This window comes from Agelaius tricolor, unplaced genomic scaffold (genome assembly GCF_023055355.1).
Source record: "Agelaius tricolor isolate 1412-34295 unplaced genomic scaffold, bAgeTri1.0.p SCAF_30, whole genome shotgun sequence".
Classification (NCBI taxonomy): Eukaryota; Metazoa; Chordata; class Aves; order Passeriformes; family Icteridae; genus Agelaius; species Agelaius tricolor.
This window is the reverse complement of record NW_027269290.1, coordinates 5,955,497-5,977,251: the sequence shown is the minus strand read 5'-3', so window position 1 is coordinate 5,977,251 and position 21,755 is coordinate 5,955,497. Positions and strand designations below refer to the sequence as shown.

General features: G+C 56.4%; 1 protein-coding gene across 4 annotated transcripts; it reads left to right on the top strand.

Moving 5' to 3' along the window:
• The first annotated feature begins 9,359 nt into the window (after positions 1-9,359).
• Positions 9,360-21,650, top strand: BAK1 (BCL2 antagonist/killer 1). 4 transcript variants are annotated; one of them, XR_011682831.1, is made up of 7 exons: positions 9,360-9,509; positions 12,773-12,869; positions 15,170-15,305; positions 15,384-15,527; positions 17,354-17,534; positions 18,392-20,929; positions 21,109-21,650. XR_011682831.1 is itself a non-coding variant. In XM_071449983.1 (6 exons), the coding sequence occupies exons 2-6, from the start codon at positions 12,803-12,805 to the stop codon at positions 18,494-18,496; spliced, it is 633 nt and encodes a 210-aa protein (XP_071306084.1). In that variant the 5' UTR covers positions 9,360-9,509; positions 12,773-12,802; the 3' UTR covers positions 18,497-21,650. The 4 variants fall into 4 exon arrangements, 1 of the variants encoding a protein (XP_071306084.1); XR_011682830.1 differs by having other exon boundaries at positions 21,081-21,650; XR_011682829.1 differs by having other exon boundaries at positions 20,998-21,650.
• Positions 21,651-21,755: the final 105 nt, after the last annotated feature.

Sequence of the window (21,755 nt, the reverse complement as noted above, 5' to 3'; positions counted from 1 at the left end):
CAGTGCCAGCCTCACTGGCTCAACCCCACAGGATTTACATCCCAGGAAAATCCTCCTTTATTCACCCAAAGCCTTCTCCTGCACACCAGGGCAGCACCCAGAGCAGACCTGGTCCCATCAGGGCTTGGAGCAGCCTGGAAGAGTGGAAGGTGTCAGTGGCAGGAGGTGGAATGGGGTGAGCTTTGAGCTCCTTCCCACCCCAAACCAGTTGTGACAAATGGGCAGATTTCCCAAGCAGCTCCAGCTCAGATCCCACAGCGTGCCCAACCCCTGCAGAACCCCCAAAGGGCTGCAGCAGGGCCAGGCACGGCCTCTCCTCCCAGCAGCTCCTTGCAGAGGGGCTGCCAGGCCACGCTGTGCTTCCTCTGCTCCCAAGTGGGCCATGCTGAGCCTCTCATGTGGCCTGTGGTCAGCACACAGCCGTGAATGAAGGCCCATCTTATCAGAGCCTGGCAGGAAATTGCTCTGGGCACGCAGCCCACGGTGCCCTGCCAGCCCCAGGGCACGCTCAGCTCCATCCCAGCCCCAGCTGGGCTTTGGGGATGCTGTGCCAGGCGGGTTTGAAGCAGGGGGTGCAGCAGTGAGGCTCATCTTGGGGGTGGTCTGCTCTGAAAGGGCTCACGGGAATGTCACAGCAGAAGGGACAGAGCCAGCCCCGTGCTGGCTCCATTTCTCCCAGTAAAAAACCCCACATAAAATGGCTGAGCTGTGGTTTCTCCCCTCCTCCCCGGAGTTTTGAGGCAAGTTAGTGCCAATCAGCCTAATTACAGCCCTGGCTGAGCAAACCACAGCCTTGCCTTGCTTCCTGCTGAGTGACGGGCTGGGAAGGCAGTGGCCCGTGGGCTGTGCCTCCCTGTCAGCCAGGCCACCACCCCTGTCACACTGGGAATGTCCCCAAGGGGTGGGGGGACAGGAGAGGCTGCTCCCCTTGGTGCACAGAGCCTGCCTGGGCCTCTCCAGGTGAAAGGGTGCCAGTTTGGAGCTGTTCCTGCTTGGATGGCACTGGAGATGCTCAGGGCAAAGCTGGAAGGGACCCTGTGCCCATCCCAGCATGGCAGGAGTGCCCTGGGCACCCTGCACACCCTGCTGGGACAGGATCATGGATGGGTTGGGTTGGGAGGATCTTAAATCCCATCCCATCCCACCCCTGCCGTGGGCAGGGACACCTTCCACCATCCCAGGCTGCTCCAGCCCGGCCTTGGGCACTGCCAGGGATCCAGGGGCAGCCCCAGCTGCTCTGGGCACCCTGGGCCAGGGCTGCCACCCTCACAGGCAGGAATTCCTCCCATATTATTCCTTCTGTGCACATATTCCATCACCTCAAACTGGGGACAGGGCGTGGGGGTAGCAAAGCCTCATCAGACACGGGTGGCTTCCCTGGGGAGGGAAATCCTCACTCCCAAACTCTGGTGAAGGAAATTCTCATTCCCAAACCCAGGGAATCCTGACTCCCAAACTCAGATGGGGGAAATCCACACTGCCAAGCCCAGGGAATTCTGACTCCCAAACTCAGATGGGGGAAATCTTCATTCCCAAACCCAGACGAGGAAAATCCTGACTCCCAAGCCCACCCCATGGTGCTGGAGGGTGAGGACAGGCTGGGTGCAAACCCCAGCAGGGTGGATAAACCCTCCCACTATCTAACATAAATTATAAGTATTAAAAAGTAACTGTAAATATTGTACATGTAGTTTTTAGTATAAAAAACTTGCCCCGGGGGCAAGCAGGGTGCCTCTGACTCTCGCTGAGCAGACCACAGCAAGACAAGAAAAAAAAAATTAACACACAATAAACAACCTTAAGAACGAGAAATAAAGAGCTCTAACTCCTTCCTTGAGCGCCGGGGTGAGAAAAGAGATTTTTTAACTTCTGTCAGGGTCACTACGAGCCGCTGGAAATGCCGGGATCAGCCCCATTGCAGCCCCACTGCCAGGGAAGCAGCGCTGGTCATCGCCTGCATCAGCTGCTGGGATGAGTCAGGCAGTGCCAGGGCGGCTCTCCGGAGCTGCGGGGCGCTGAACAAAGCCGTGATCCCGGTCTGGGGAACAGGGAAGGGTTTAGTCATTGTGGGGCTGAGTCACTGCAGCCGGGACAAGGGACCAGGGACAGCGCGGGGTGGGAGCGACTCTGCAGGGACTCGGCATGTAAATCAGCCTTGTGGCCGTGCCATAAACCGGGACAGGCACGGGTGGAGGGGGAAGAGCGGGAGCTGGGCAGGATTTACAGCCGGGAAAGACAAAAAGGGAGCCACGCAAGTTCTTTGTTTTGCGGGGCTTTAGGAATTCTAGGTGATACTGCAGCGTATTTCACACCCCACCAGCAGAGCCCAAAGCTGTTTGCTGTGCTGAGCAGGGCTGGGTGAGTGGATGGAGCAGCTGGGGATAGCCCATCCCTGGAAATATTCCAGGACAGGTTGGACAGACCTTAAAAATCCCCCAATTCCATCCTCTGCCATGGGCTGGGACACCTTCCACCAGCCCAGCTTGCTCCAAGCCCTGTCCAACCTCCCCTGGAGCACTTCCAGGGATGAAATGGGTGCACCTGGAGTCTGCAGAGGGGTTCAAGTCACTCCCAAACGTAAAGCAGGAATGATTTCTGCCTGGAAAAGCAGCCCCAGCTCTCGCTGCAGCCACGGCAGAGCCCATGACAGGAGAATTTCCTACCCACGGCCGCCCGCGCCAGAGCTTGAATCATTTCTGTCTTCGAGGCAGAAAGTCTGAGGATTTCCTTGAAAATAGAGCCTTTGTTTGGCAAATATTTCTCCCATCTGCTCCGGGCCTGTGAGTGCCCTTTGTTGGTTTGATGCTGGTCCCTTCCTCAGCCAGGGCAGTGCCAGTGGCACAGAGGGGACCCTGTGGCCTCAGGGCAGTGCCAGTGGCACAGAGGGGACCCTGTGGCCCCAGGGCAGTGCCAGTGACACAGAGGGGACCCTGTGGCCTCAGGGCAGTGCCACCAGCACAGAGGGGACCCTGTGGCCTCAGGGCAGTGCCAGTGACACAGAGGGGACCCTGTGGCCCCAGGGCAGTGCCAGTGGCACAGAGGGGACCCTGTGGCCTGTCTGAGCTGCCAGGGCAGGGAGGAGGAGCTACTGCCTGTGTCAGGGCCCAGGTTTGGTGTGTCAGAAATACCAGGCTACATCCTTAGCGGTTTGGAATTTGGGGCACAGATCGTGGAGCTGTTCTGTGCTTTTAGAGCACCTGAAAAAAAGAAAAAAATAAAAATTGGGATCTGAAGCTGGAGGCGACCGCCTGGAGCCTCCCGGCCCCATCATCCTACAAATGGGTCATAATAAAAAATAAATTAGTGTGAGTCCACAGAAGGCTGCAGAGCTCTATCACTTTCGCAGGCTGAGGATCCCCATGAATATTTCATTTAAAATATTCTCCTCTGCTGGCTCGGATCACTGGAATATCCGAGTGGCTCGCATTTGTAATGCAACTTTACAGCAGCTTCACCAGCCCCATGAATCTCAGCCTGGACATTATTCCAGGCCTTTCTTTCCCTCTGTGTTGGTGCAGCACCCTGCATGGAGGAGGCCTCTGTGGAGCTGCAGCAGGAGCAGGACAAGCCTGAGCGGCTCAGGGCAAGGCTGCAGCGAGGAGCAGGGTGATGGAAATGGGATGGAGCCTTCCCACCAGCTGGGACAGCTCTCCAGCGTTGCATCCCGGTTTTCCATGGAGCAGGGGAAACCAGCGAGGCTGGCACAGAGGTTTTTAATCACGGCCGGTCCGTGAGCAGCTCCCCCTGCCCTCGCAGCACGGCGCTGTTTGTAAACAACCGCCTGAAAAACTGAAAATACCTCAAAACACCGGCGGCAGGATGTGGCAGCGTCACTGCAGCTGCGCCGGGGGGACAAGTGACCTCAGAGAGCCAGTGCAGATATGTATGTACGGCACTCAGAGGGCCCCTCAGAGGGCCAAATTCATAATATATTCACAGAATCACAGAATAATGAGGTTGGAAGAGACCTCTCAGATCATGGAGTCCAACCTGTGCCCTCACGCCTCAACCAGACTCCAGCAATTGCCATGTCCAGTCTTTATTTAAACACCTCCAGAGGTGGTGATTCTACCACCTCCCTGGGAAGGGCATTCCAGTGCTTTATTATTCTTTTGGTGAAAAATTTCTTCCTAATATCCAACCTGTACCTTCCCTGACGTAGCTTGACACTGTGTCTTCTGGTTCTGTCAGAGACCAACCCCACCTGTCTGCAAGTCCCTTCAGGAAGGTGTAGAGAGTAATAAAGTCACCTCTAATCCTCCTCTTCTCCAGGCTAAACACCCCCAGCTCCTTCAAACGTTCCTCATAGGGCTTGTGTTCGTTCATATTATTCATATGGTTTTCTTCTAGAAATTATTTTATAACATAAAATAATATCTGAATTACAATATCTGAATTATAATATCTGAATTGTAATATCTGATTTATAATATCTGAGCTGCCCAGCACAGCCTGGCCAAGGTGTCTCCACTTCCCACGGGGACAAGGAGCTCAGGGACTCTGTGGAAAGGCCTGGCTGTCCCTGCCAGGCTCCTCTCAGCTGCTTCCCTCAGGGGTGCCCAGAACTGTGGTGGTGCTCACAGGGGGTCTCAGGACGAGGGAAGAGATGAGAATCTTGACTCCATGTTTCAGAAGGCTGATTTGTTATTTTATGATATATATTATATTAAAAGAAAATGATATATTAAAACTACACTAAAGAATAGAAGAAAGGATCTCATCAGAAGGCTTGCAAGGAAAGGAAAAGAATGGAATGATAATAAAATCTTGTGACTGACCAGAGTCCGAGACAGCCGGACTGTGATTGGCCATTAATTAAAAACAACCACATGGGACCAATCAAAGATGCACTTGTTGCACTCCACAGCAGCAGATAATTATTATTTTTCTTTTCCTCTGAGGCTTCTCAGCTTCTCAGGAGAAAAATAAAGGGATTTTTCATGGGATATTTCAGGAAAATATCATGGTGACACAGAACCCCACCAGGAGCTGCCCTGCAGTGACTCAGCCGGGTCAAACCCTTCCTCCCAACACCTCCGTGGTGTTTGACACTTGCCCTGGCAGAGGCTGAGCTCTAATAATAACCCCCACATTTTCTGCAGCTTCGGGAAATCTCGGGCGGTTTTGCACAGCCTGGAGTCTATTTGGAGCTCAAGGCTTCTAAGGATGTGTCAAGGACGGAGAGTTTTGGTACCTGGGAAGGCATCATGGGAAGGGGCTGTTGCCAGGACAGCTCTGCAAAACAACACGGGCAGGAAAACAACGATGGCTGAGTGAATTTGCCACTGTCAGGGCCTGGATTAAACACCCTGGGGGTGAGCAGGGCGTGCATCTCTCTCACAGCCCCGATTTCAGGGTGAGCATCTCTCTCACAGCCCAAATTTCAGGGTGAGCATCTCCCTCACAGCCCCAATTTCATGGTGTGCATCTCTCTCACAGCCCAAATTTCAGGATGTGCATCTCTCTCACAGCCCTGTTTCATGGTGAGCATCTCTCTCACAGCCCAAATTTCAGGCTGACCAGGGTGTGCATCTCTCACAGCCCCAATTTCAGGATGTGCATCTCTCACAGCCCCGATTTCAGGATGTGCATCTCTCACAGCCCCGATTTCAGGGTGTGCATCTCTCTCCCAGCCCCGATTTCAGGATGTGCATCTCTCACAGCCCCAGTTTCAGCCCGGCCAGGGCAGTTTGGGTTCTACATCCCCATTCAGTGACGTTCCCCAGGGATGGGCAGGAACACGAGGCGGGGCTGGGAAAGCCTCCAGCAGCTCAGGGCGTCACCAAACTGTGTCCCCACACCTGGGGCAGGTGCCCAAGCCCCGGGCAGGTGCGGGGAGGGAGCAGCGAGGCCGGGCCGGCTCCGAAGCAGCCCCGAGGCGCTCAGGGGAAACGCGGGAGCGCTGGAGCGAGGAGGAGCAGAGCCTTTGTCCCGGCTGGGTGTGCCCTTCCTGGCATACAATTCCCAGATTAGCCCGAGCCGAGCTGCCGGCAGCTCCTGCGGCCCGTGACCGAGCCGGGAATGCTCTGAGGGCTGGGAATGTTCTGGGAGCTGGGGATGCCCTGAGGGCTGGGAATGTTCTGAGGGTTGGGAATATTCTGAGGGCTGGGAATGTTCTGGGAGCTGGGAATGCTCTGGGGGCTGGGAATGCTCTCAGATCTGGGAATTTCTGAGGGCTGGGAATGTTCTGGGGGCTGGGAGTGCTCTCAGATCTGGGAATGCTGGCTGGGAATGCTCTGGGATCTGGGAATGTTCTGGGGGCTGGGAATGTTCTGGGGGCTGGGAATGTTCCTACGAGGGGTTGCACAGCAAATCCTCCCCTCCAAAGCGCCTCATGGGTCACTGCCAGACTTGCCAACGCCTCTAGATTTCAGCCCGAGGGGGGCTTTGCGCAGGATCGGCCCTCTGGCCATGGAAAGCCGCCGTTCCCGCGGGGAATTCCTGACCCTGGCTGCCCTCAGCCAGCAGCACGCTCCTCCCGCAGGCAGGGACAGCCCGGCAGAGAGGAAAAAGCGATTTCCTTCGTCCTGTGCTCCTGCGGAGCCCGGAGCCAGCACGGGGGGACACCCCGGCCTGGGGACACCGCGGGAAAGGTGCCCTGTCCCCCTCGGGGCCCCCTCTGGGACAAACCTGGCCAACAACACAGGGCTTTGCTGGGTGGCGTTTTCACCATTCGGGGATTTGCTGAGGGTGCAGGAGGTGAATCCGCCCACCCCAAAAAAACCTGGAAAACCCCTTTGACCTCGCTGTCCCATCGTGCTGTCCCCGCTGTCCTCTGGCCCGGAGCTGGAGCCGGCGGTGCCTGCGCCTCCCGGCCGGGTTTAGCCCGGCTCAGCTCGGGAAGTCGGAGGGTGCCACCTGGTGCTCCGAGGACATTCACAACCACGGAATGGGTTTGAATGGACCTTAAAGCCCATCCAGTGCCATGGCAGGTGTGAAAATGCGTATTTTATGATTGGCTTTCGGCAAATATTCAAATGAATATTATATGTGTTGTGTTAGAAAGTGATGCTGCATTAATTCTCTTAAGCAGTGTGTTAAATATAGTTTTAGGTTATAACAAAATGTTAAAATAGAAATTATGCTATGTAAGATACTTTCTTTAAAGAAAGGACTTGCAGCGAGATAGCAGCCACAGGACACCTGAATATTTCAGAGAAAAAGAATTTATTGCTCATTATCAGAAGAAACAAACTTCTTCCTGCCTCAAAGGTGTTGTTAGGATTCAGAGGAAGAAGTTGACACCGCCCAGACAGAATCCTGTGTTTGAATGGAATTTATGCATCATGGATGAGGTGTATGAATATGCAACAGGCCGTTGTTTTTAAGGGTTAATCCCCTGTTTAACGTGGGTCCTTTTTCGGGCTCATGCTGCCCAGAAAAATGTACCCGGACATCTGTAACTCTTTGTCTTTATTGTCTCATATTGTCCTAATTCAATTTGTCCAAATTATTATTACTCTAATTGTATTACTATTTTATAACCATTTTATTACTATTAAACAACTTTTAAAATTTTAAAAACAAGTGATTGGCATTTTTCACAGCAGGGACACCTTCCACTGTCCCGGGCTGCTCCATCCTGGCCTTGGACACTGCCAGGGGCAGCCCCAGCTGCTCTGGGCACCCTGTTCCAGGGCCTGCCCACCCTCACCGGGAGGAATTTGTGCTGCAATCCTGTCTAGCCCTGCCCCTGGCAGGTAATTTCTCTCCTGGCTCGCCTCCTGAGCAGCAGCACACCCCAGGGGTTTGCAGGGCTCTCTGCAGCCCCACTCAGGAGCAGCTCCTCCCTTCCCATCCCATTCCTCGGGGCAGGAGCCTGCAGTGGAAACAGAGCCGGGCAGGGATGATGTCAGTGCTGACAGTGTCCAGCAGCTCCCTTCTGATGGAACTGACACCAGCAGCTGAGCTGGGGAAAAAACCTTTCCCTCTTCTCCCACCTTTCCCCCTCCTGGGGCCATTTCATCACCCAGAGCTCCTGGAATGCTCCGTGGCACGGGACAGACCCTGGCACCCATGGGCCAAGCACTCCCAAAAGCCAAGGGCTGCCCACACCTGACCAGCACATCCCAAGGTTATTCCCTCCTCAGCTGGGAGGGATGGATGAACCTCCAGGACACCCCTGGGGTGCCAGGGCAGAGCTGGGATCAGTTTTGCTCCTGCTTCTCCATCCTTACACCTTTTCCAAGGCCCGGGGGCACTGGGACCCTCCTCAGCACCAGCCCAAGGTTGTTCCCTCCTCAGCTGGGAGGGATGGAGGAACCTCCAGGACACCCCTGGGAAGCCACAGCCACTAACAGGGCAGAGCTGGGATCAGTTTTGCTCCTGCTTCTCCATCCTTACACCTTTTCCAAGGCCTGGGACCCTCCTCAGAGCATCCCCCACTCTCCCCATCCTCTCACCCACCTCACCTGAAGCCCTTTGCTGTCTGCTCATGTTCCAGAGCCCCTTCCCTGGGGGCACCTCTGCTTTTGGGGGCCCTGCACCTTCAGCTGACCAAAACAAGCCCAAAACAAAAGGACAGCGACTCCTCCGAGCTGTCACCTCCTCTCCCTCTGTGGGAATTCAACTTCTCTCAGGAATGGCTGAGAGAGGATCCTCATATTCCAGCTGTTCCAAAGCCAAGGGACCCATTCCAGGCAAGAATCCCAAAAATCCCGGGGCAGAGCAGATCCTGCAGGGCGCTCAGAGCGCTCCTGCCGGGCGGGAGATGAGATAATCGGCACTCGGGCTCTGCCCAGCCCCAAAGCTCCGCTGCTTATCTGGCATTCGCCAGCCCCGGCAGCCGCCCTGGCAGCGGCCCGAGGAGGACAGGATACGCTCGGGCAGATTGTGAACCCTCCAGGGCCGAATCTCTCTCTCGAGCTGCTGCGATTTCCCCAAAATCTCCGCGGATTTCGAATTCCCTGAGGCGCTTGGTGGGAGCCACCTCTGACACCGGGGATTTTGTTTTGGTTTTTTTTTTTTTTTTCCCTTTGGATCGACACAAGTTTCCCTCCCAGGAAAAATCAACTCTCAAGTCGTTACTTTAACCGGGCTCTGGGTTGGGGAACCTGGTAGAGGAGGAGGAATTTAAGGTGCAACCTTAAGGAAAAGCTCCTGGAGAAGCCAGGGAGGAGCCGAGGATGTCCGGGAGGGAGAATCTCCGAGGGTGGCACGGAGTGTGCGGTACCAGCCCAGCACTCGGCACCCCCCAAGCCCCCCAAGGGACCGCGAGATGCTTCAGCTTCCCCCGAGGAAACCCCAGAACCCCCCCAAAAAATCCCCCGGAGCTCGGGGGTTGGTGCCTCTAGAGGGAGCTGAATAAATCTGAATAAAGCGCGGCTCTATCTATGGTCATTGGGGTTGGGTTTCTACTTGATTTTTTTTTTTCCTCTTCTTCTTTTCCCTCCTCCTCCTCGGCCCCGCGCGCTTCCTTTGCCCGGGCAGGAGGCAGGAAGGGAGGCGGCCGGAGGGATGGAGCAGACCCCGGCAGGGATGCGGTAGCTCCCGGGATATCCCGACCCGCGGTGAGTGGGGTTTTGCCCCCATTTCCCCCTCCCCAGACTCTCCTGGCATGGGGCCTGGGTTCTCCCCGTTCTCCGGGCCCGGCCGGCATGGGCAGGGATGGAGCGGCAGTGCGGGCTGCGGGAGGGGGGACAGGGACAAAGTGAGAAACCCCCGGGCCAGGGCTGGAGGTCCCGCTCCGGGCTGCCCCAAAAAGGGAATTTTCTGTTTCACCGAATTTTCTCTAGCCGGGGGGGGGGACGGTGCCCGCGGCATCAGTCTCACAGCGCCCACAGGGCTCAGGGCAGGGGACACCGGTAGGCAGGGGACACCGGTGGGCAGAGCTGTGCCCGCTGGGGATCGGGTGACACCCGTCCCGCCACGCCCGGGCGGTGACCCGGACACGGCGCCTGTGGCTGTGCTGGCCCCGCAGGGACCCCCGGGCACGGTTTGGGGGTGACCTTGGCTGGGTGGATGCTGGGGGTCCTGTGCCCACACTGGGTGCTGGGTGAGCAGACCCCGAACTGGGCAACTCCCAAACTGTGCGACCCCCAAACTGGGTAAACACTGAATTGGGCAACCCTCAAACTGTGCGACCCCCAAACTGTTCAACCACTGAGCTGGGCAACCCTCAAACTGGGCAACTCCCAAACTGTGCGACCCCCAAACTGTTCAACCACTGAACTGTGCAACTCTCAAACTGGGCAACCCCCAAACTGGGCAAACACTGAATTGGGCAACCCTCAAACTGGGTAAACACTGAACTGGGTAAACACCAAACTGGGCAACCCCCAAACTGGGCAACCCTCAAACTGGGCAACCACCAAACTGGGCAAATGGCCCCAAACTGTTCAACCACTGAACTGGGCAACCCCCAAATGGCCCCAAACTGCCCAAATTTTGCTGCCCTGGGGCAGGGGCAGGAGCGGCCGGGCAGGGATGGGGTCAGGGATCCTGTGGGAGCTCTGGCCTGCAGGGATCACTGCCAAGGCTCATCCCAGGGGATTCTCCATCAATTTCATGGCATTCATAACATTTCAGGAGGTGATTCCAGAGCCCCGTGGCTGGGCTCAGATATAGGGATTGCAGCTGCTTTTAACCCCTTGCAGCCTCCTACAGGGCCCTTGTAGGGTGGATGAGACCCTGCAGCTCCCCTGAGACCTTCCCTTGAGCCCTGACTCAGATCTTGGAGGGTTTTCATTTCCTGCAGCCCCAGGCTGTCCTGGGTGTTTGGGTGTCACCTCCTGGTTCACACCCTTGTTCCAGTAACAAAGGGGGAATGGGGAAGCTGGGAAGCAGGAGGAGCACGGGCAGCAGCTCTGGAAGCTGGAGAGGATGGCCTGGGGCACTCTGAGCCCTGCAGAGATGGGCAGTGAACTCTTTTGGGAGTCCACATGGGCATTTGGGGCCGGCAGAGGGTGATGACAGCAGTGACAGGGCTGCAGCATCACGTGTGACAGAGAAAACGGCGCGGCCAGGGCCCAGAAGGAAACCAAAACCAAAAGAGACTGCAGGGCTTCAGAAATAAAACTCAAGTTGAAAATCGTGAGTCATCTGCCTCTGGGTCGGTTCCAGTGCTGCACAGGCAGCTCCAGGAAGTCCTCGCTCCTCACTCACTCATCCCAGGCAGGAAAAGTCCCTGTCAGTCACCCCTGGGCAGCCCTGGGTCACTGTGGGCACAGCCCTCTGCCCCACAGGCTGAGCTGGAGAAGCTCCAGAGGCTCCTGAGCTCTTTGCTGTGTGCACCCACACCCTGCCCAGCATCCTGTGCCACCCGAGCAGTGGCACTGCGGGGTACAGAGGAGATTCCCACCGTTCCCACAGCTCCAAGGAGCTGCTCCCAGCTTGGGAACAGCTCTGAGTCCTCCCAGGGCAGGAGGGCTCGGCCACGGGCTGGGATGGCAGAGGGGGAAGCACAGGAAGCTCCTGAGTGGAGGAGATGGACACCATCCAGGGGATCTGCACCACCCCAAAGCATGGACACCATCCAAGGGATCTGCACCATCCCAAGGGATCTGCACCATCCCAAGGGATTTGCACCATCCCAGGGGATCTGCACATCCCAGGACAAGGAATTCTGTGATTCTGAGAGCCAGGAGAGGCAGCTCTGCAGCTGATCTAAGCCAGTGGCCAGCAGCTCTCGCCAGGGATTTACCCCTGGTCCCAGCTGATGATCCTCATTGCGTTCTCAGCTCTGCCTTGGATGGGGATGTTTGAATTTGGGGAGGAAGGGGGCAATCCTGTCCTCCCATCATCAGAGTGTAGGAAAAATCAGCATTTCCATCCTGGCCACTAGGCTCAGGCCCCTGTGCAGCTGTGCAGGACCTCGTGGTTCTCCCAGCTTTGCACTTCAGGCCCCATCCCACAGAAATGAGCTGTACTTCCTGCCTCCCTTTTCTTTTTCCTTCTGAACAATCTCCAGTGTGAAGCCATGAGCTTGAACCACCTTGTGCACTTCTCCCATACCCATGGGTGGTTATTTATCCCTACCCAGCACTTCTTTATTTTTGTCCAGGATGCAATTTAGATTTTGGGGTGTCAGGAATTGTGTTTCAGGCTTGGTGCAGATGAGGAAAACCCCTGGCTCAGCCCTGTGGAAGTGAGGGCTGGGAATGTGCTCTGGAATGTCAGACAGCAGCAAGGAGCTGCCCTGATCCCATTTATTCTGACAGGAACTTTGTGGCCTCAAGGAGCTCTGATGAGCCCTGAACTGCAGGTTTAGGACACCTGTGAGCTTCAGGGAAAAGATGAGCTTTGTGTTTAGTTCCCATTTATTTAATTTTCTTATTTTCTGAGAGGGGAAATGTAAAGAACAAAGGGGATTAGAGGAAATTGGAGTCCTGGAGGAAATCAGGGCTCATCTCCTGAAGATGTTATCAGGCAGCTCAGTGTGGTCGCAAGCCAGGGAGCCTCAGAGCTGCTGGAATTTTTTTTCTGGACTTTTGGAAAGCTCTGTGCTCTGGGCTGTGGAGGAGCTGGTACAGCCCACAGCTTTTGGAAGCAGTAGGGAAGTCCATTAGTGGTGTGAGGTCTCTTTTAGTGACAAAAGATGACATCAGCAATGAGATTCCCTTGTAGAAAGGGAAATCGTAGAAAGGGAAATCGGGGAAGTCAGTGCACTCCAACTCCTGCTGTGGGTACAGAATGAGTGCGCTGCAAGGGCGGAGCCAGCCCTGGCAGAGATAAAACCAGAGCGCGCTGATCCAAAATCAGAGCGCGCTGATCCTCGGGCTGTGAGGGACCACAGGGCTCCTCCAGGCACTCACCATCTCCATCCCCCTTCCAGGTGAAGCTGCCATCCCCAGATCGCTCTGCAATGGCCTCAGGGAATGAGGGGAATGAGGGGAATGAGGGACGCCGGGGGAGCCACGGCCTCAGCTCAGGTAAAGGGTTCTGGGGGGCTCTGGGTGCTCCCCTCCTCTCCAAACCTTTGGTTTTTAATTCATTTCCCTGCTGTGTTCCTTTGGCAAGGTTGGGATTTCCTGTCCCCAGGGCTTTTTGCAAGGCTGGGGTAACAGATCAGCTCTGTAAGGAGCGGGATTGAGCCGGGAGGTGCTCAGCGCTTTTGGGACATGCCGGGGGCTCGGAGCATCCTGCTCTAGAGGGAGGTGTCCCTGGGTGGAACAGGGCGAGGTTTGAGGTTCTTTTGTTATTTTCCACCCAAAATAACCAAGGATTGTGTGCTTGGCATTGGGTGGTCAGGGTGGGCAGCAAGGTGGGATCGGAGGCACGGAGAGAACAAAGTGCTGGGAGCTGTCTGGTGTTGTGCCTTTCCTTCCCCGAGCATGAGAGAGTGGGGGGTGTTTGGGCTTGAAATCACAGAGGAAAACACAGATCTCAGGCAGTCTGGGTGGCCTTGGGGTGACACCAGGTCCTGTGTGCCCTGGCAGGGCAGTGGTGACAGGCTGGGAGCAGGGCCACTGTCCCCATGTGAGCCCAGCCCAGCCCTGCCCTGGTTCATGGGTGAAACTGGGAATGGGCTGGCAGGAAAAGCCCTCAGCGGGTGAAGGGTGGGGCACGGGGACTCCTGGTGCTGCTGGGCACGTGAGGAGGGTAAATCACACACAGAGCAGACATGGAGCAGACATGGAGCAGTTCCTCCCTTCCAGAGATCCCTGAGCAGCTCCAAACCTCCCCGTGGCACTGCTGGCGCTGGGAACCCACCAGGCAAACCCCGATGCAGATCCCTTGGGTGGGAGAGATCCCATGAAAATCCCAATGGGAATAGCAGCTGTGGGAAGGGGGAATGTGTCCTCCTGTCCTGTTCTGAAAAATAGCTCCATCGATATTTTTGTTTTGGTGCAGAGATTTCCTTTCCTCTTGTGTCTGGCTGAGTATTTTGCCCTTCACTTCCTGCAGCTCTGACTCAAGTTGGTTTCATTTTCTTGCTCTCCCCTTGGAATGTCAGACACTACAGTTCTGAAAAAGTGAAAGAGAGGGGAAACCTGGAGGTTTGCCACCAAACAAACCCCTCTCTGGAAACAGAAAATAACCCCTGGAAAAGTGACAGGAGCTGTCCTTTCCCTTTGGCTCTGCTGGTGTCACCCGGGCACAGCAGGTCCAGCCAGGACAGGGAGCAGCTGGCAAAGCCTGTGAGGAGGGTTTGGTGTGGTTTGAGGTTTGGGGATGGGGTTTGTGGGGCAGCACTGCCAGCACAGCTGTGCCCTCACTTCCCAGCCCTGGGCAGAAAGATCTCAGGATGGAAATGCAGATTCTGGAGAGCTGCGTGGCCAGTCTGGATTTCTGGGATTTCTGGGATGGTGGGACAGCGTTTGGTGCTCCTGGTCCCTGTGGGGTCACTCAGTGGGGCTGTGGGAGCCACTGTCCCTCTCCAGGGGCTTGTGGAGCAGCTCAAACCGAGCTCTAATCCAGGACATCCCGTGGGGACTTTCCCTGGAGCTGTGGAATGTGTGTGCTGAGGGATCTGTCACTGTGGGGCTGAAATGCTCCCTGGGGCAGGGACGCTGCTCCTGGCTGTGTCCCTGAGCAGTGTGGGGACAGGGACACCTGTGTGGGTCTGGAAAGGGGTGTGTGGGGACATGTGTGGGTCTGGAGAAGGTTCTGTGGGAACTGGGCCACATGTGGGTCTGGAGAAGGTTCTGTGGGTGTAGGGACACCTGTATGGGTTTGGAGAGGGTTGTGTGGGGACAGGGATACACATGTTGGTCTGGAGACGGTTGTATGGAGACAAGGACAAATGTGTGGGTCTGGAGATGGTTCTGTGGGTGTAGGACACCTGTGTGTGTCTGGAGAAGGTTCTGTGGTGACATGTGTGAGTCTGGAGGAGGTTCTGTGGAAATGGCCTCTTCCAAACCTGAGAATGGAGAGAGATGAGCATTGTGCCCTGAGCTTTGTCCCTGCTGGCCCTTCAGAAGGCCGCGTGGCAGAGGAGGCTGAGAAGGTGCTCTGGAGAGGGTTGTGAGGGTGCAGAGACACGTGTGTGAGTCTGGAGAAGGTTCTGTGGGTGTAGGGACACCTGTGTGTGTCTGGAGAAGGTTCTGTGGGTGTAGGGACACCTGTGTGGGTCTGGAGAAGGTTCTGTGGGTGTAGGGACACCTGTGTGGGTCTGGAGAAGGTTCTGTGGTGGCCTGTGTGGGTCTGGAGGAGGTTCTGTGGGAATGTCTCTCTTCCAAACCTGAGAATGGAGAGAGATGGCCTGCTCTCTGTCCCTCTGGCCCTGCAGAAGGCCACGTGGCAAAGGAGGCTGAGGAGGTGTTCCGCAGCTACGCCTTCTACCGCTACCAGCAGGAGCGCCAGGAGCGCGGCGCGGAGCTGCCGCCCGACCCCGAGATCGAGCAGATCCAGCAGAACCTGGCGAGGTGAATCCCTGCTCCTACCCCTCCCCACGAGCCAGGCCGTGCTCCAGAGCCTGGCCTGACTCGCCCTGTGCCCCCCAGCACGGGCAGCCAGGTGGGGCGGCGCCTGGCCATCATCGGGGACGACATCTACGAGCGCTACGACGCCGAGTTCCGCACCATGCTGGAGAGCCTGCAGCCCACCCGCGACAACGCCTACAAGCACTTCACCAAAATTGCCTCCAGGTAAAGCCTCCGAGCTCCTGGGGTGGGCTGGGGGTTCCCCCTGCAGGAGAAGGGGAGGGGAGGTCGGGTGTGGTCGGTGCTGTTGGTTAAAGCCATGCTCTGTTTGAGGTTCACCCTCCAGCCCTCCGAGCTTCCCGGGGTTGTTCCTGTGTCTTCTGCCTGTCTGCTTCTCCTCCTGTGCAATGCTCCTGTCCTTGTGCCCTCCCAGGCCTTGCCCAGCACCTGGGGTCCCTCAGGGGATGTCCCTGGGACACCCAGCCCCTGCCTGTCCCAGCTGCCCCTTGAGGGCACAACCAGCTCCTGCTGTCCCCTGCTCCAGGCTGGGACATCCCAGGGAACAACCCCAGAGCCCCTGCCATGGGCAGGATGCCACACACGAGATGAGGTGGCTCAGAGTCCCCACCCAAGCTGGTCCTCATGGACACCTCGGTATGGGGGCTGCTTCACGGGCTGCTAGAGCCTGCAGGGGACACCCAGAGTCTGCAGGGGACACCCAGAGCCTGCAGGTGACACCCAGAGCTTGCAGGGGACACCCAGAGCCTGCAGGGGACACCCAGAGCTTGCAGATGACACCCAGAGCCTGCAGGGGACACCCAGAGCCTCCTGCAGGTGACAGCCACCCAAAGCACAGTGACAGATGAGGGCACAGACCTGGAAACCTTGCTGCCAGGACTTCCCAGGGAAGTTTGCATTGAGGAGACACCAAGGGGTTCTGTCTGCAGGGAAATGCCCACCCCAGTCAGGCAGGACGGGTCTCTGGGCTCCTGTCACTGCTCCAAACACCTCTGGCTGTGACAGCCCTGTCCCTGTGCCCTCTGCTCGGTGTTTGTGTCTAATTCCTTCTTTTCTCCAGTGTTTAACTCCTTCCTTTCTGTCCTTTTCCTGCTCCCCTGGCCTGGCAGCCGCGCTGGCTGAGGCGGCAACACACACAGGTAAATTAACCCCTGTCCTTGTCCTTGTCACACTCAGGAAAATTAACCCTTGTCGCACTCAGGTAAATTAAATTAACCCCTGTCCCTGTCCTGGTCACACTCAGGTAAATTAACCCTTGTCACACTCAGGTAAATTTGCAAATTGCTGAAGGGCCACATTTTTCCCAGGAATGTTTGGATTCCCATGGAAAATTCTGAGTGCAGCTCCATTTCTGAGTGACTTCTCTCAACTCCCATGAAAAGATTTTCTATAATATCCAACCTAAGCTTTTCCTGGTAAAATTTTGGGCCGTTTCCTCAATCCTGATCATTTTGCTCAAGATCCTTCAGCTTGGCCAACCGTTCCAGAGGGAAAAAATTCCAATAATATCCAACCTAAGCTTTTCCTGGTACAATCTGGGGCCATTTCCTCAATGTTGACTGTACTGCTCAACATTCCCCAGTGTAGGCTGGCCAACCCTGCCAGAGAAGAAAATTTCCAATAATATCCAACTTAAGCTTTTCCTGGTACAATCTGGGGCTGTTTCCTCAGTCTTGACTGCACTTCTCAAGATTCCCTGCTGTAGGCAGCTGTTCCAAGGCTGGCCAACCCTTCCAGAGAAAAGATTGTCCCAAATACCCGACCTAAGCTTTTCCTGGTACAATCTGGAAAATTTCCTCAGCCATTTCCTCAATGTTGACTGCACTGCTCAAGATTCCCCAGCTTGTTCCAAGGCTGACCAACCCTTCCAGAGGGAAAAAATTCCAATAATATCCAACCTAAGCTTTTCCTGGTACAACCTGGGGCCATTTCCTCAATGCCGACCCCGCTGCTCGCGCTCCCCTGGCCCAGCCAGCTCCGAGCAGCGAGCTCAGGGCAGGAATTCAGGCATCACCTGGGGTTTTTTTTTGCAGCCTGTTTGAGAGCGGCATCAACTGGGGCCGCGTGATCGCCCTGATGGCCTTCGGGTACCGCCTGGCCATGCACGTGTGGCAGCGCGGGGTCAGCGGGTTCGTGTGCCGCATCGCGGGCTACGTCGGGGAGTTCATGCTGCAGCACCGCATCGCCCGCTGGATCGTGCAGCAGGGAGGATGGGTGAGAGGGGCAGCCCGGGGGGCAGCTCTGGGGCAGCTCTGGGGGCAGGTTTGGGGCAGCTCTGGGGCAGCTCTGGGGCAGCTCGGGGCAGGTTTGGGGGCAGCTCTGGGGCAGGTTTGGGGTAGCTCTGGGCAGGTTTGGGGGCAGGTTTGGGGCAGCTCGGGGCAGGTTTGGGGCAGCTCTGGGGCAGGTTTGGGGCAGGTTTGGGGTAGCTCTGGGCAGGTTTGGGGGCAGCTCTGGGGCAGCTCTGGGCAGGTTTGGGGTAGCTCGGGGCAGGTTTGGGGGCAGCTCGGGGCAGGTTTGGAGGCAGCTCTGGGGCAGCTCTGGGCAGGTTTGGGGGCAGCTCTGGGGCAGCTCTGGGCAGGTTTGGGGCAGCTCTGGGCAGGTTTGGGGCAGCTCTGGGGCAGGTTTGGGGCAGGTTTGGGGTAGCTCTGGGGGTAGCTCTGGGGGCAGCTCTGGGGCAGGTTTGGGGTAGCTCTGGGCAGGTTTGGAGCAGCTCAGGGGGCATATTTGGGGCAGGTTTGGGGACAGCTTTGAGACAGCTTTGGGGGCAGAGGATGTGTTTGGGGGCAGCTTTGGAGGCAGGGGGTGGGTTTGGGGGCAGTTTTGGGGGCAGGTAGCAGGGTTTGAGGGCAGCTTTGGGGGCAGGTTTGGGGCAGCTCTGAGGCAGGTTTGGGGGCAGCTTTGGGGGCAGGTTTGGGGCAGGTTTGGGGGCAGGTTTGGGGCAGGTTTGGGGCAGGGTTTTGTGTTACGGGGGCCAGGACAGCTGGAGTAGTCAGGGATTGGGGGTCAGGGGCTGAGGTTTGGGGTCAAGGACACTGCCAGGACTGACCCCCCCCGTGTCCCCTCCCTGGCAGGAGGCCGTGCAGAACCTGGACAATGTTTATGTGAAGTACCTGCTGCTGGCAGCCGTGGTGGTGGTGCTGGGGCACCTGGTGCTGCGGCGCTTCTTCACCCCCTGAGGGGGGCACCCAGCACCCCCTGCTCTGCCCCACACCCAGGAACCCCCAGGAGAGAGCATGGCTGGGGGCTGGGAGCCTCCTGCTGCAGGGCCTGGGGGCTCTGCACCCCCAGGAGAGGACTGGGGACAGGGGGGGCTCTGCTTTGTTGGGTTTGAGGCCTCAAAAAGGTGCTGAGATGGGGCATCTCTGGGAGGGGACATCCCTGGGATGGAGTGTCTCTGGGAGGGGACATTTTTGAGATGGGGCATCTCTGGGAGGTGACATCTCTAGGAGGGGGTGTCTCTGGGAGAGGACAGCTCTGGGATAGGTTGTCTCTGGGATGGTGACATCCTTGGGATAGGGCATCTTTGGGATGGGACATCTCTGGGACGAGGCATCTCTGGGATAGGGCAGCTTTGGGATGGGACATCTTTGGGATAGGGTGTCTCTGGGATGGGACATTTCTGGGAAGGGGCATCCCTGGGATAGGTTATCCATCTCTGGGATAGGGTGTCTCTGGGAGGGGACATCCCTGGCTGCTCAGGAGGAGCAGAGGGGTGTGACAATGCCCCAATGGCAGCGTGTGACAGTGCCCGTGTGTGCCCCTGCTGGGTCCTGTGCCCCTGGGCAGGAGCAGAGCCCCCTCCCCATCACTGACAGCTCCACCCTGGTGCCCAAGGGTGATCCCAGCCCTGGCTGCTCCAGCTGGAGGAAACCCCAGCAGGGACAAACCCAGAGGGGCTGCTCCACCTCCTGCTGCTCCTGAGCCCAGCACTTGAGCCTTTCCCAGCACTTTGAGCCTTTCCCAGTGCTTTGAGCCTTTCCCAGCATTTTGAGCCTTTCCCAGCCTTTCCATGGACAATCCCAACCCTTTTCCATGAACCCCCCCCTGGCTGGAGCCCTGCAGTTCCTGGGGGAGCACCAGCAGCTTCCCCAGCACTAAAACCTGCAGGTACCAGGACAGGCAGGAGGCTCTGCCCTCCTCCTGCCCCAGTTGGACTCCCAGGCTCTTACTGGGAGCCACTGGAGCTCAGCCCATCCCTGGAGCAGGGACCAGGCTCCTCTGGGCAGGGATTTCTCCTGGTTCTGTTCCTGACCCACGCTGGAGTGGCTTTGGGGTGAGCCAGCTCCTCTCTCCCACCCCAAACCTTCCTGATTCCTGCAGAGCAGGGGATCCCAGCTGGGTGCTCCCTGTCCTGCCCAAGCTGCAGATGAAGGATCCCTCCCTCTGCTCCCCTTGCAGGCTGAGCACGACCAGCCTGGGTTTTTCAACTCTCCCGTTTCTCCTGTCCCTGCCTCTTTGTTTTTTAGCAGAATAACCAACTTTTCTTCAGCCTGCTTCCATATCTGAGCTTGGCATTTTGCTTCTGGCCGTTCCCTTTTCCCCGATAGGAATGCACTCAAGAGAAAAGCATTAAAATATTTCCTGTATTATTCCCACTCCTGCTCGGTTGTGCAGGGCAGCACCACTTGGCTGTGCTCAGGTTTTGTGGCCACAATTCAGGTTTTGTGCCGCCCCCCGGCTGCTTTGTCCCCTTCCAGGGTCCATTTCTCCACACAAAATTCCCATTCCCATCGTGCCACCTCCTCTCCCAGCTTGGGAGAAGTTTAATCTCGAGTTTTACCTCGAGTTTAAAGCCTTTCCTCTGCTGTGAACCAGTTTAACCAGTACGATCCGTGCTTCCCCCCCTCCTTTTTGGGTGCAAACGCCACCAGGTGGAGCCTTTTGGCCACGATGGGTACGGTCGTTATTTCCCTTTTTTTCTCCTTAATTGACAAATCATCGTCGGTTCTCTGCTTGGGTTGCGTCCAGCAGGACTTGGAAAAAATAAAAATCAGATTTAATTCGCTACTTCAGACACACTCCTGGAACTCCAGAGGATCAGGGAGAGCTTTTGGTGCTCATTTAATTCTCATTTCCCAGCTAAAGCTTCCCCTTGGAGCTGTGAGGCCATAAAGGAGATTTTTTCAGATTTATGGGAAAGGACTGAGCCTTAGTGAAGCCCAGGACAGAGGGGAGAGCTCTTCAATGGGTGCTGTGCAAAGGAAAAATTCCATTTTATCCGTTTTTCTCAGGGGATTTGCAGAGGGAGGAGCCTCTCAGGATGTCAGTGCCTCTCCTCCCTCTGCCCTCAGCTCTCCCAACCTTCCTGGGGGGAAAAAAGCTTGAACTGGGACTGGGGGTGCTGAACTGGGGCTGGGAGGGCTGAACTGGGACTGGGGGAATGCTGAACTGGGACTGGGAGGGCTGAACTGGGACTGAACTGGGACTGAACTGGGACTGTGCCCCAGCCCTGCCAGCCCAAATCAGGAAGGGAAAAGGGGCCTGGGGGGATTTCCTGGTGTTTCCTAAGAAGGGAATGCAGGGCACAGAGACAGGGAATTGCTGGGCTGGCAGGAGGAATTATCCAGGAGAATTTATCCAGGAGGAATCCAGGAGGATCCATCCAGGAGGTTTTCTCCAGGAGGATTCATCCAGGAAGAATCCAGGAGGATTCATCCAGGAAGAATTCATCCAGGAGGATTTATTCAGGAGGATCCATCCAGTAGGAATTCACCCAGGATAATTTATCCAGGAGAATTTCTCCAGGAGGAATTTATCCAGGAGGAATCCAGGAGGATCCATCCAGGAGAATTTCTCCAGGAGGATTCATCCAGGAAGAATTCACCCAGGATAATTTATATCCAGGAGAATTTCTCCACGAGGAATTCACCCCAGAGTTTAGGCTGATGCATGGAAAAGGGCTGAGAACCCAAAGAACATTTATTTCCTCCCTTTGAGCCTATTTTTTTCCTCCTCCTGAGCCTCTTTTTACTCCAACTCAGCCGATCTGAGGGCGGGTTCTGATCCCAGCCTCTCCCTCCTGGATGAATCCTCCCGAGTGAATTTTCCCTGGATAAATCCTGGATGGAGCAGCCTGTCCCTGCTCCCTGTCCCGGAGCAGTGTCCCCTCCCCAGGCTCCAGCAGGACCCAGCTGTCCCCAGGGCAGTAGGGGACACTTTGTGGTGGCTCTGGAAGGGGGGGACAAGGACACCAACCTTGATTTTCCAGGGGGAGGAGAGGGGGAATGCACAGGTTGTTCCTTTGCACTGTGTGGGACACGCTGGGGTGGCTTTGACCTGCAAAAAACAAGCGAAAATACCAAACCAAAAGTGTGTGTGTTTTTACAAAAATCTGTTTTTAAATGATGTAATATATAAAAAAAAAATTATCTATCTATGTCAAAATAAAAATGGTACCCTGAGTGCAAACTCACCTGGCTGTGTGCAGGGTTTGCT

Bases quoted from the DNA above. Each gene is read 5' to 3' on its own strand.
- BAK1 (XM_071449983.1), top strand. From the start codon at position 12,803: ATGGCCTCAGGGAATGAGGGGAATGAGGGGAATGAGGGACGCCGGGGG. The intron at 15,306-15,383 runs GTGAATCCCTGC...TGTGCCCCCCAG, and splicing joins ATCCAGCAGAACCTGGCGAG to CACGGGCAGCCAGGTGGGGC. The intron at 15,528-17,353 runs GTAAAGCCTCCG...TTTTTTTTGCAG, and splicing joins TTCACCAAAATTGCCTCCAG to CCTGTTTGAGAGCGGCATCA.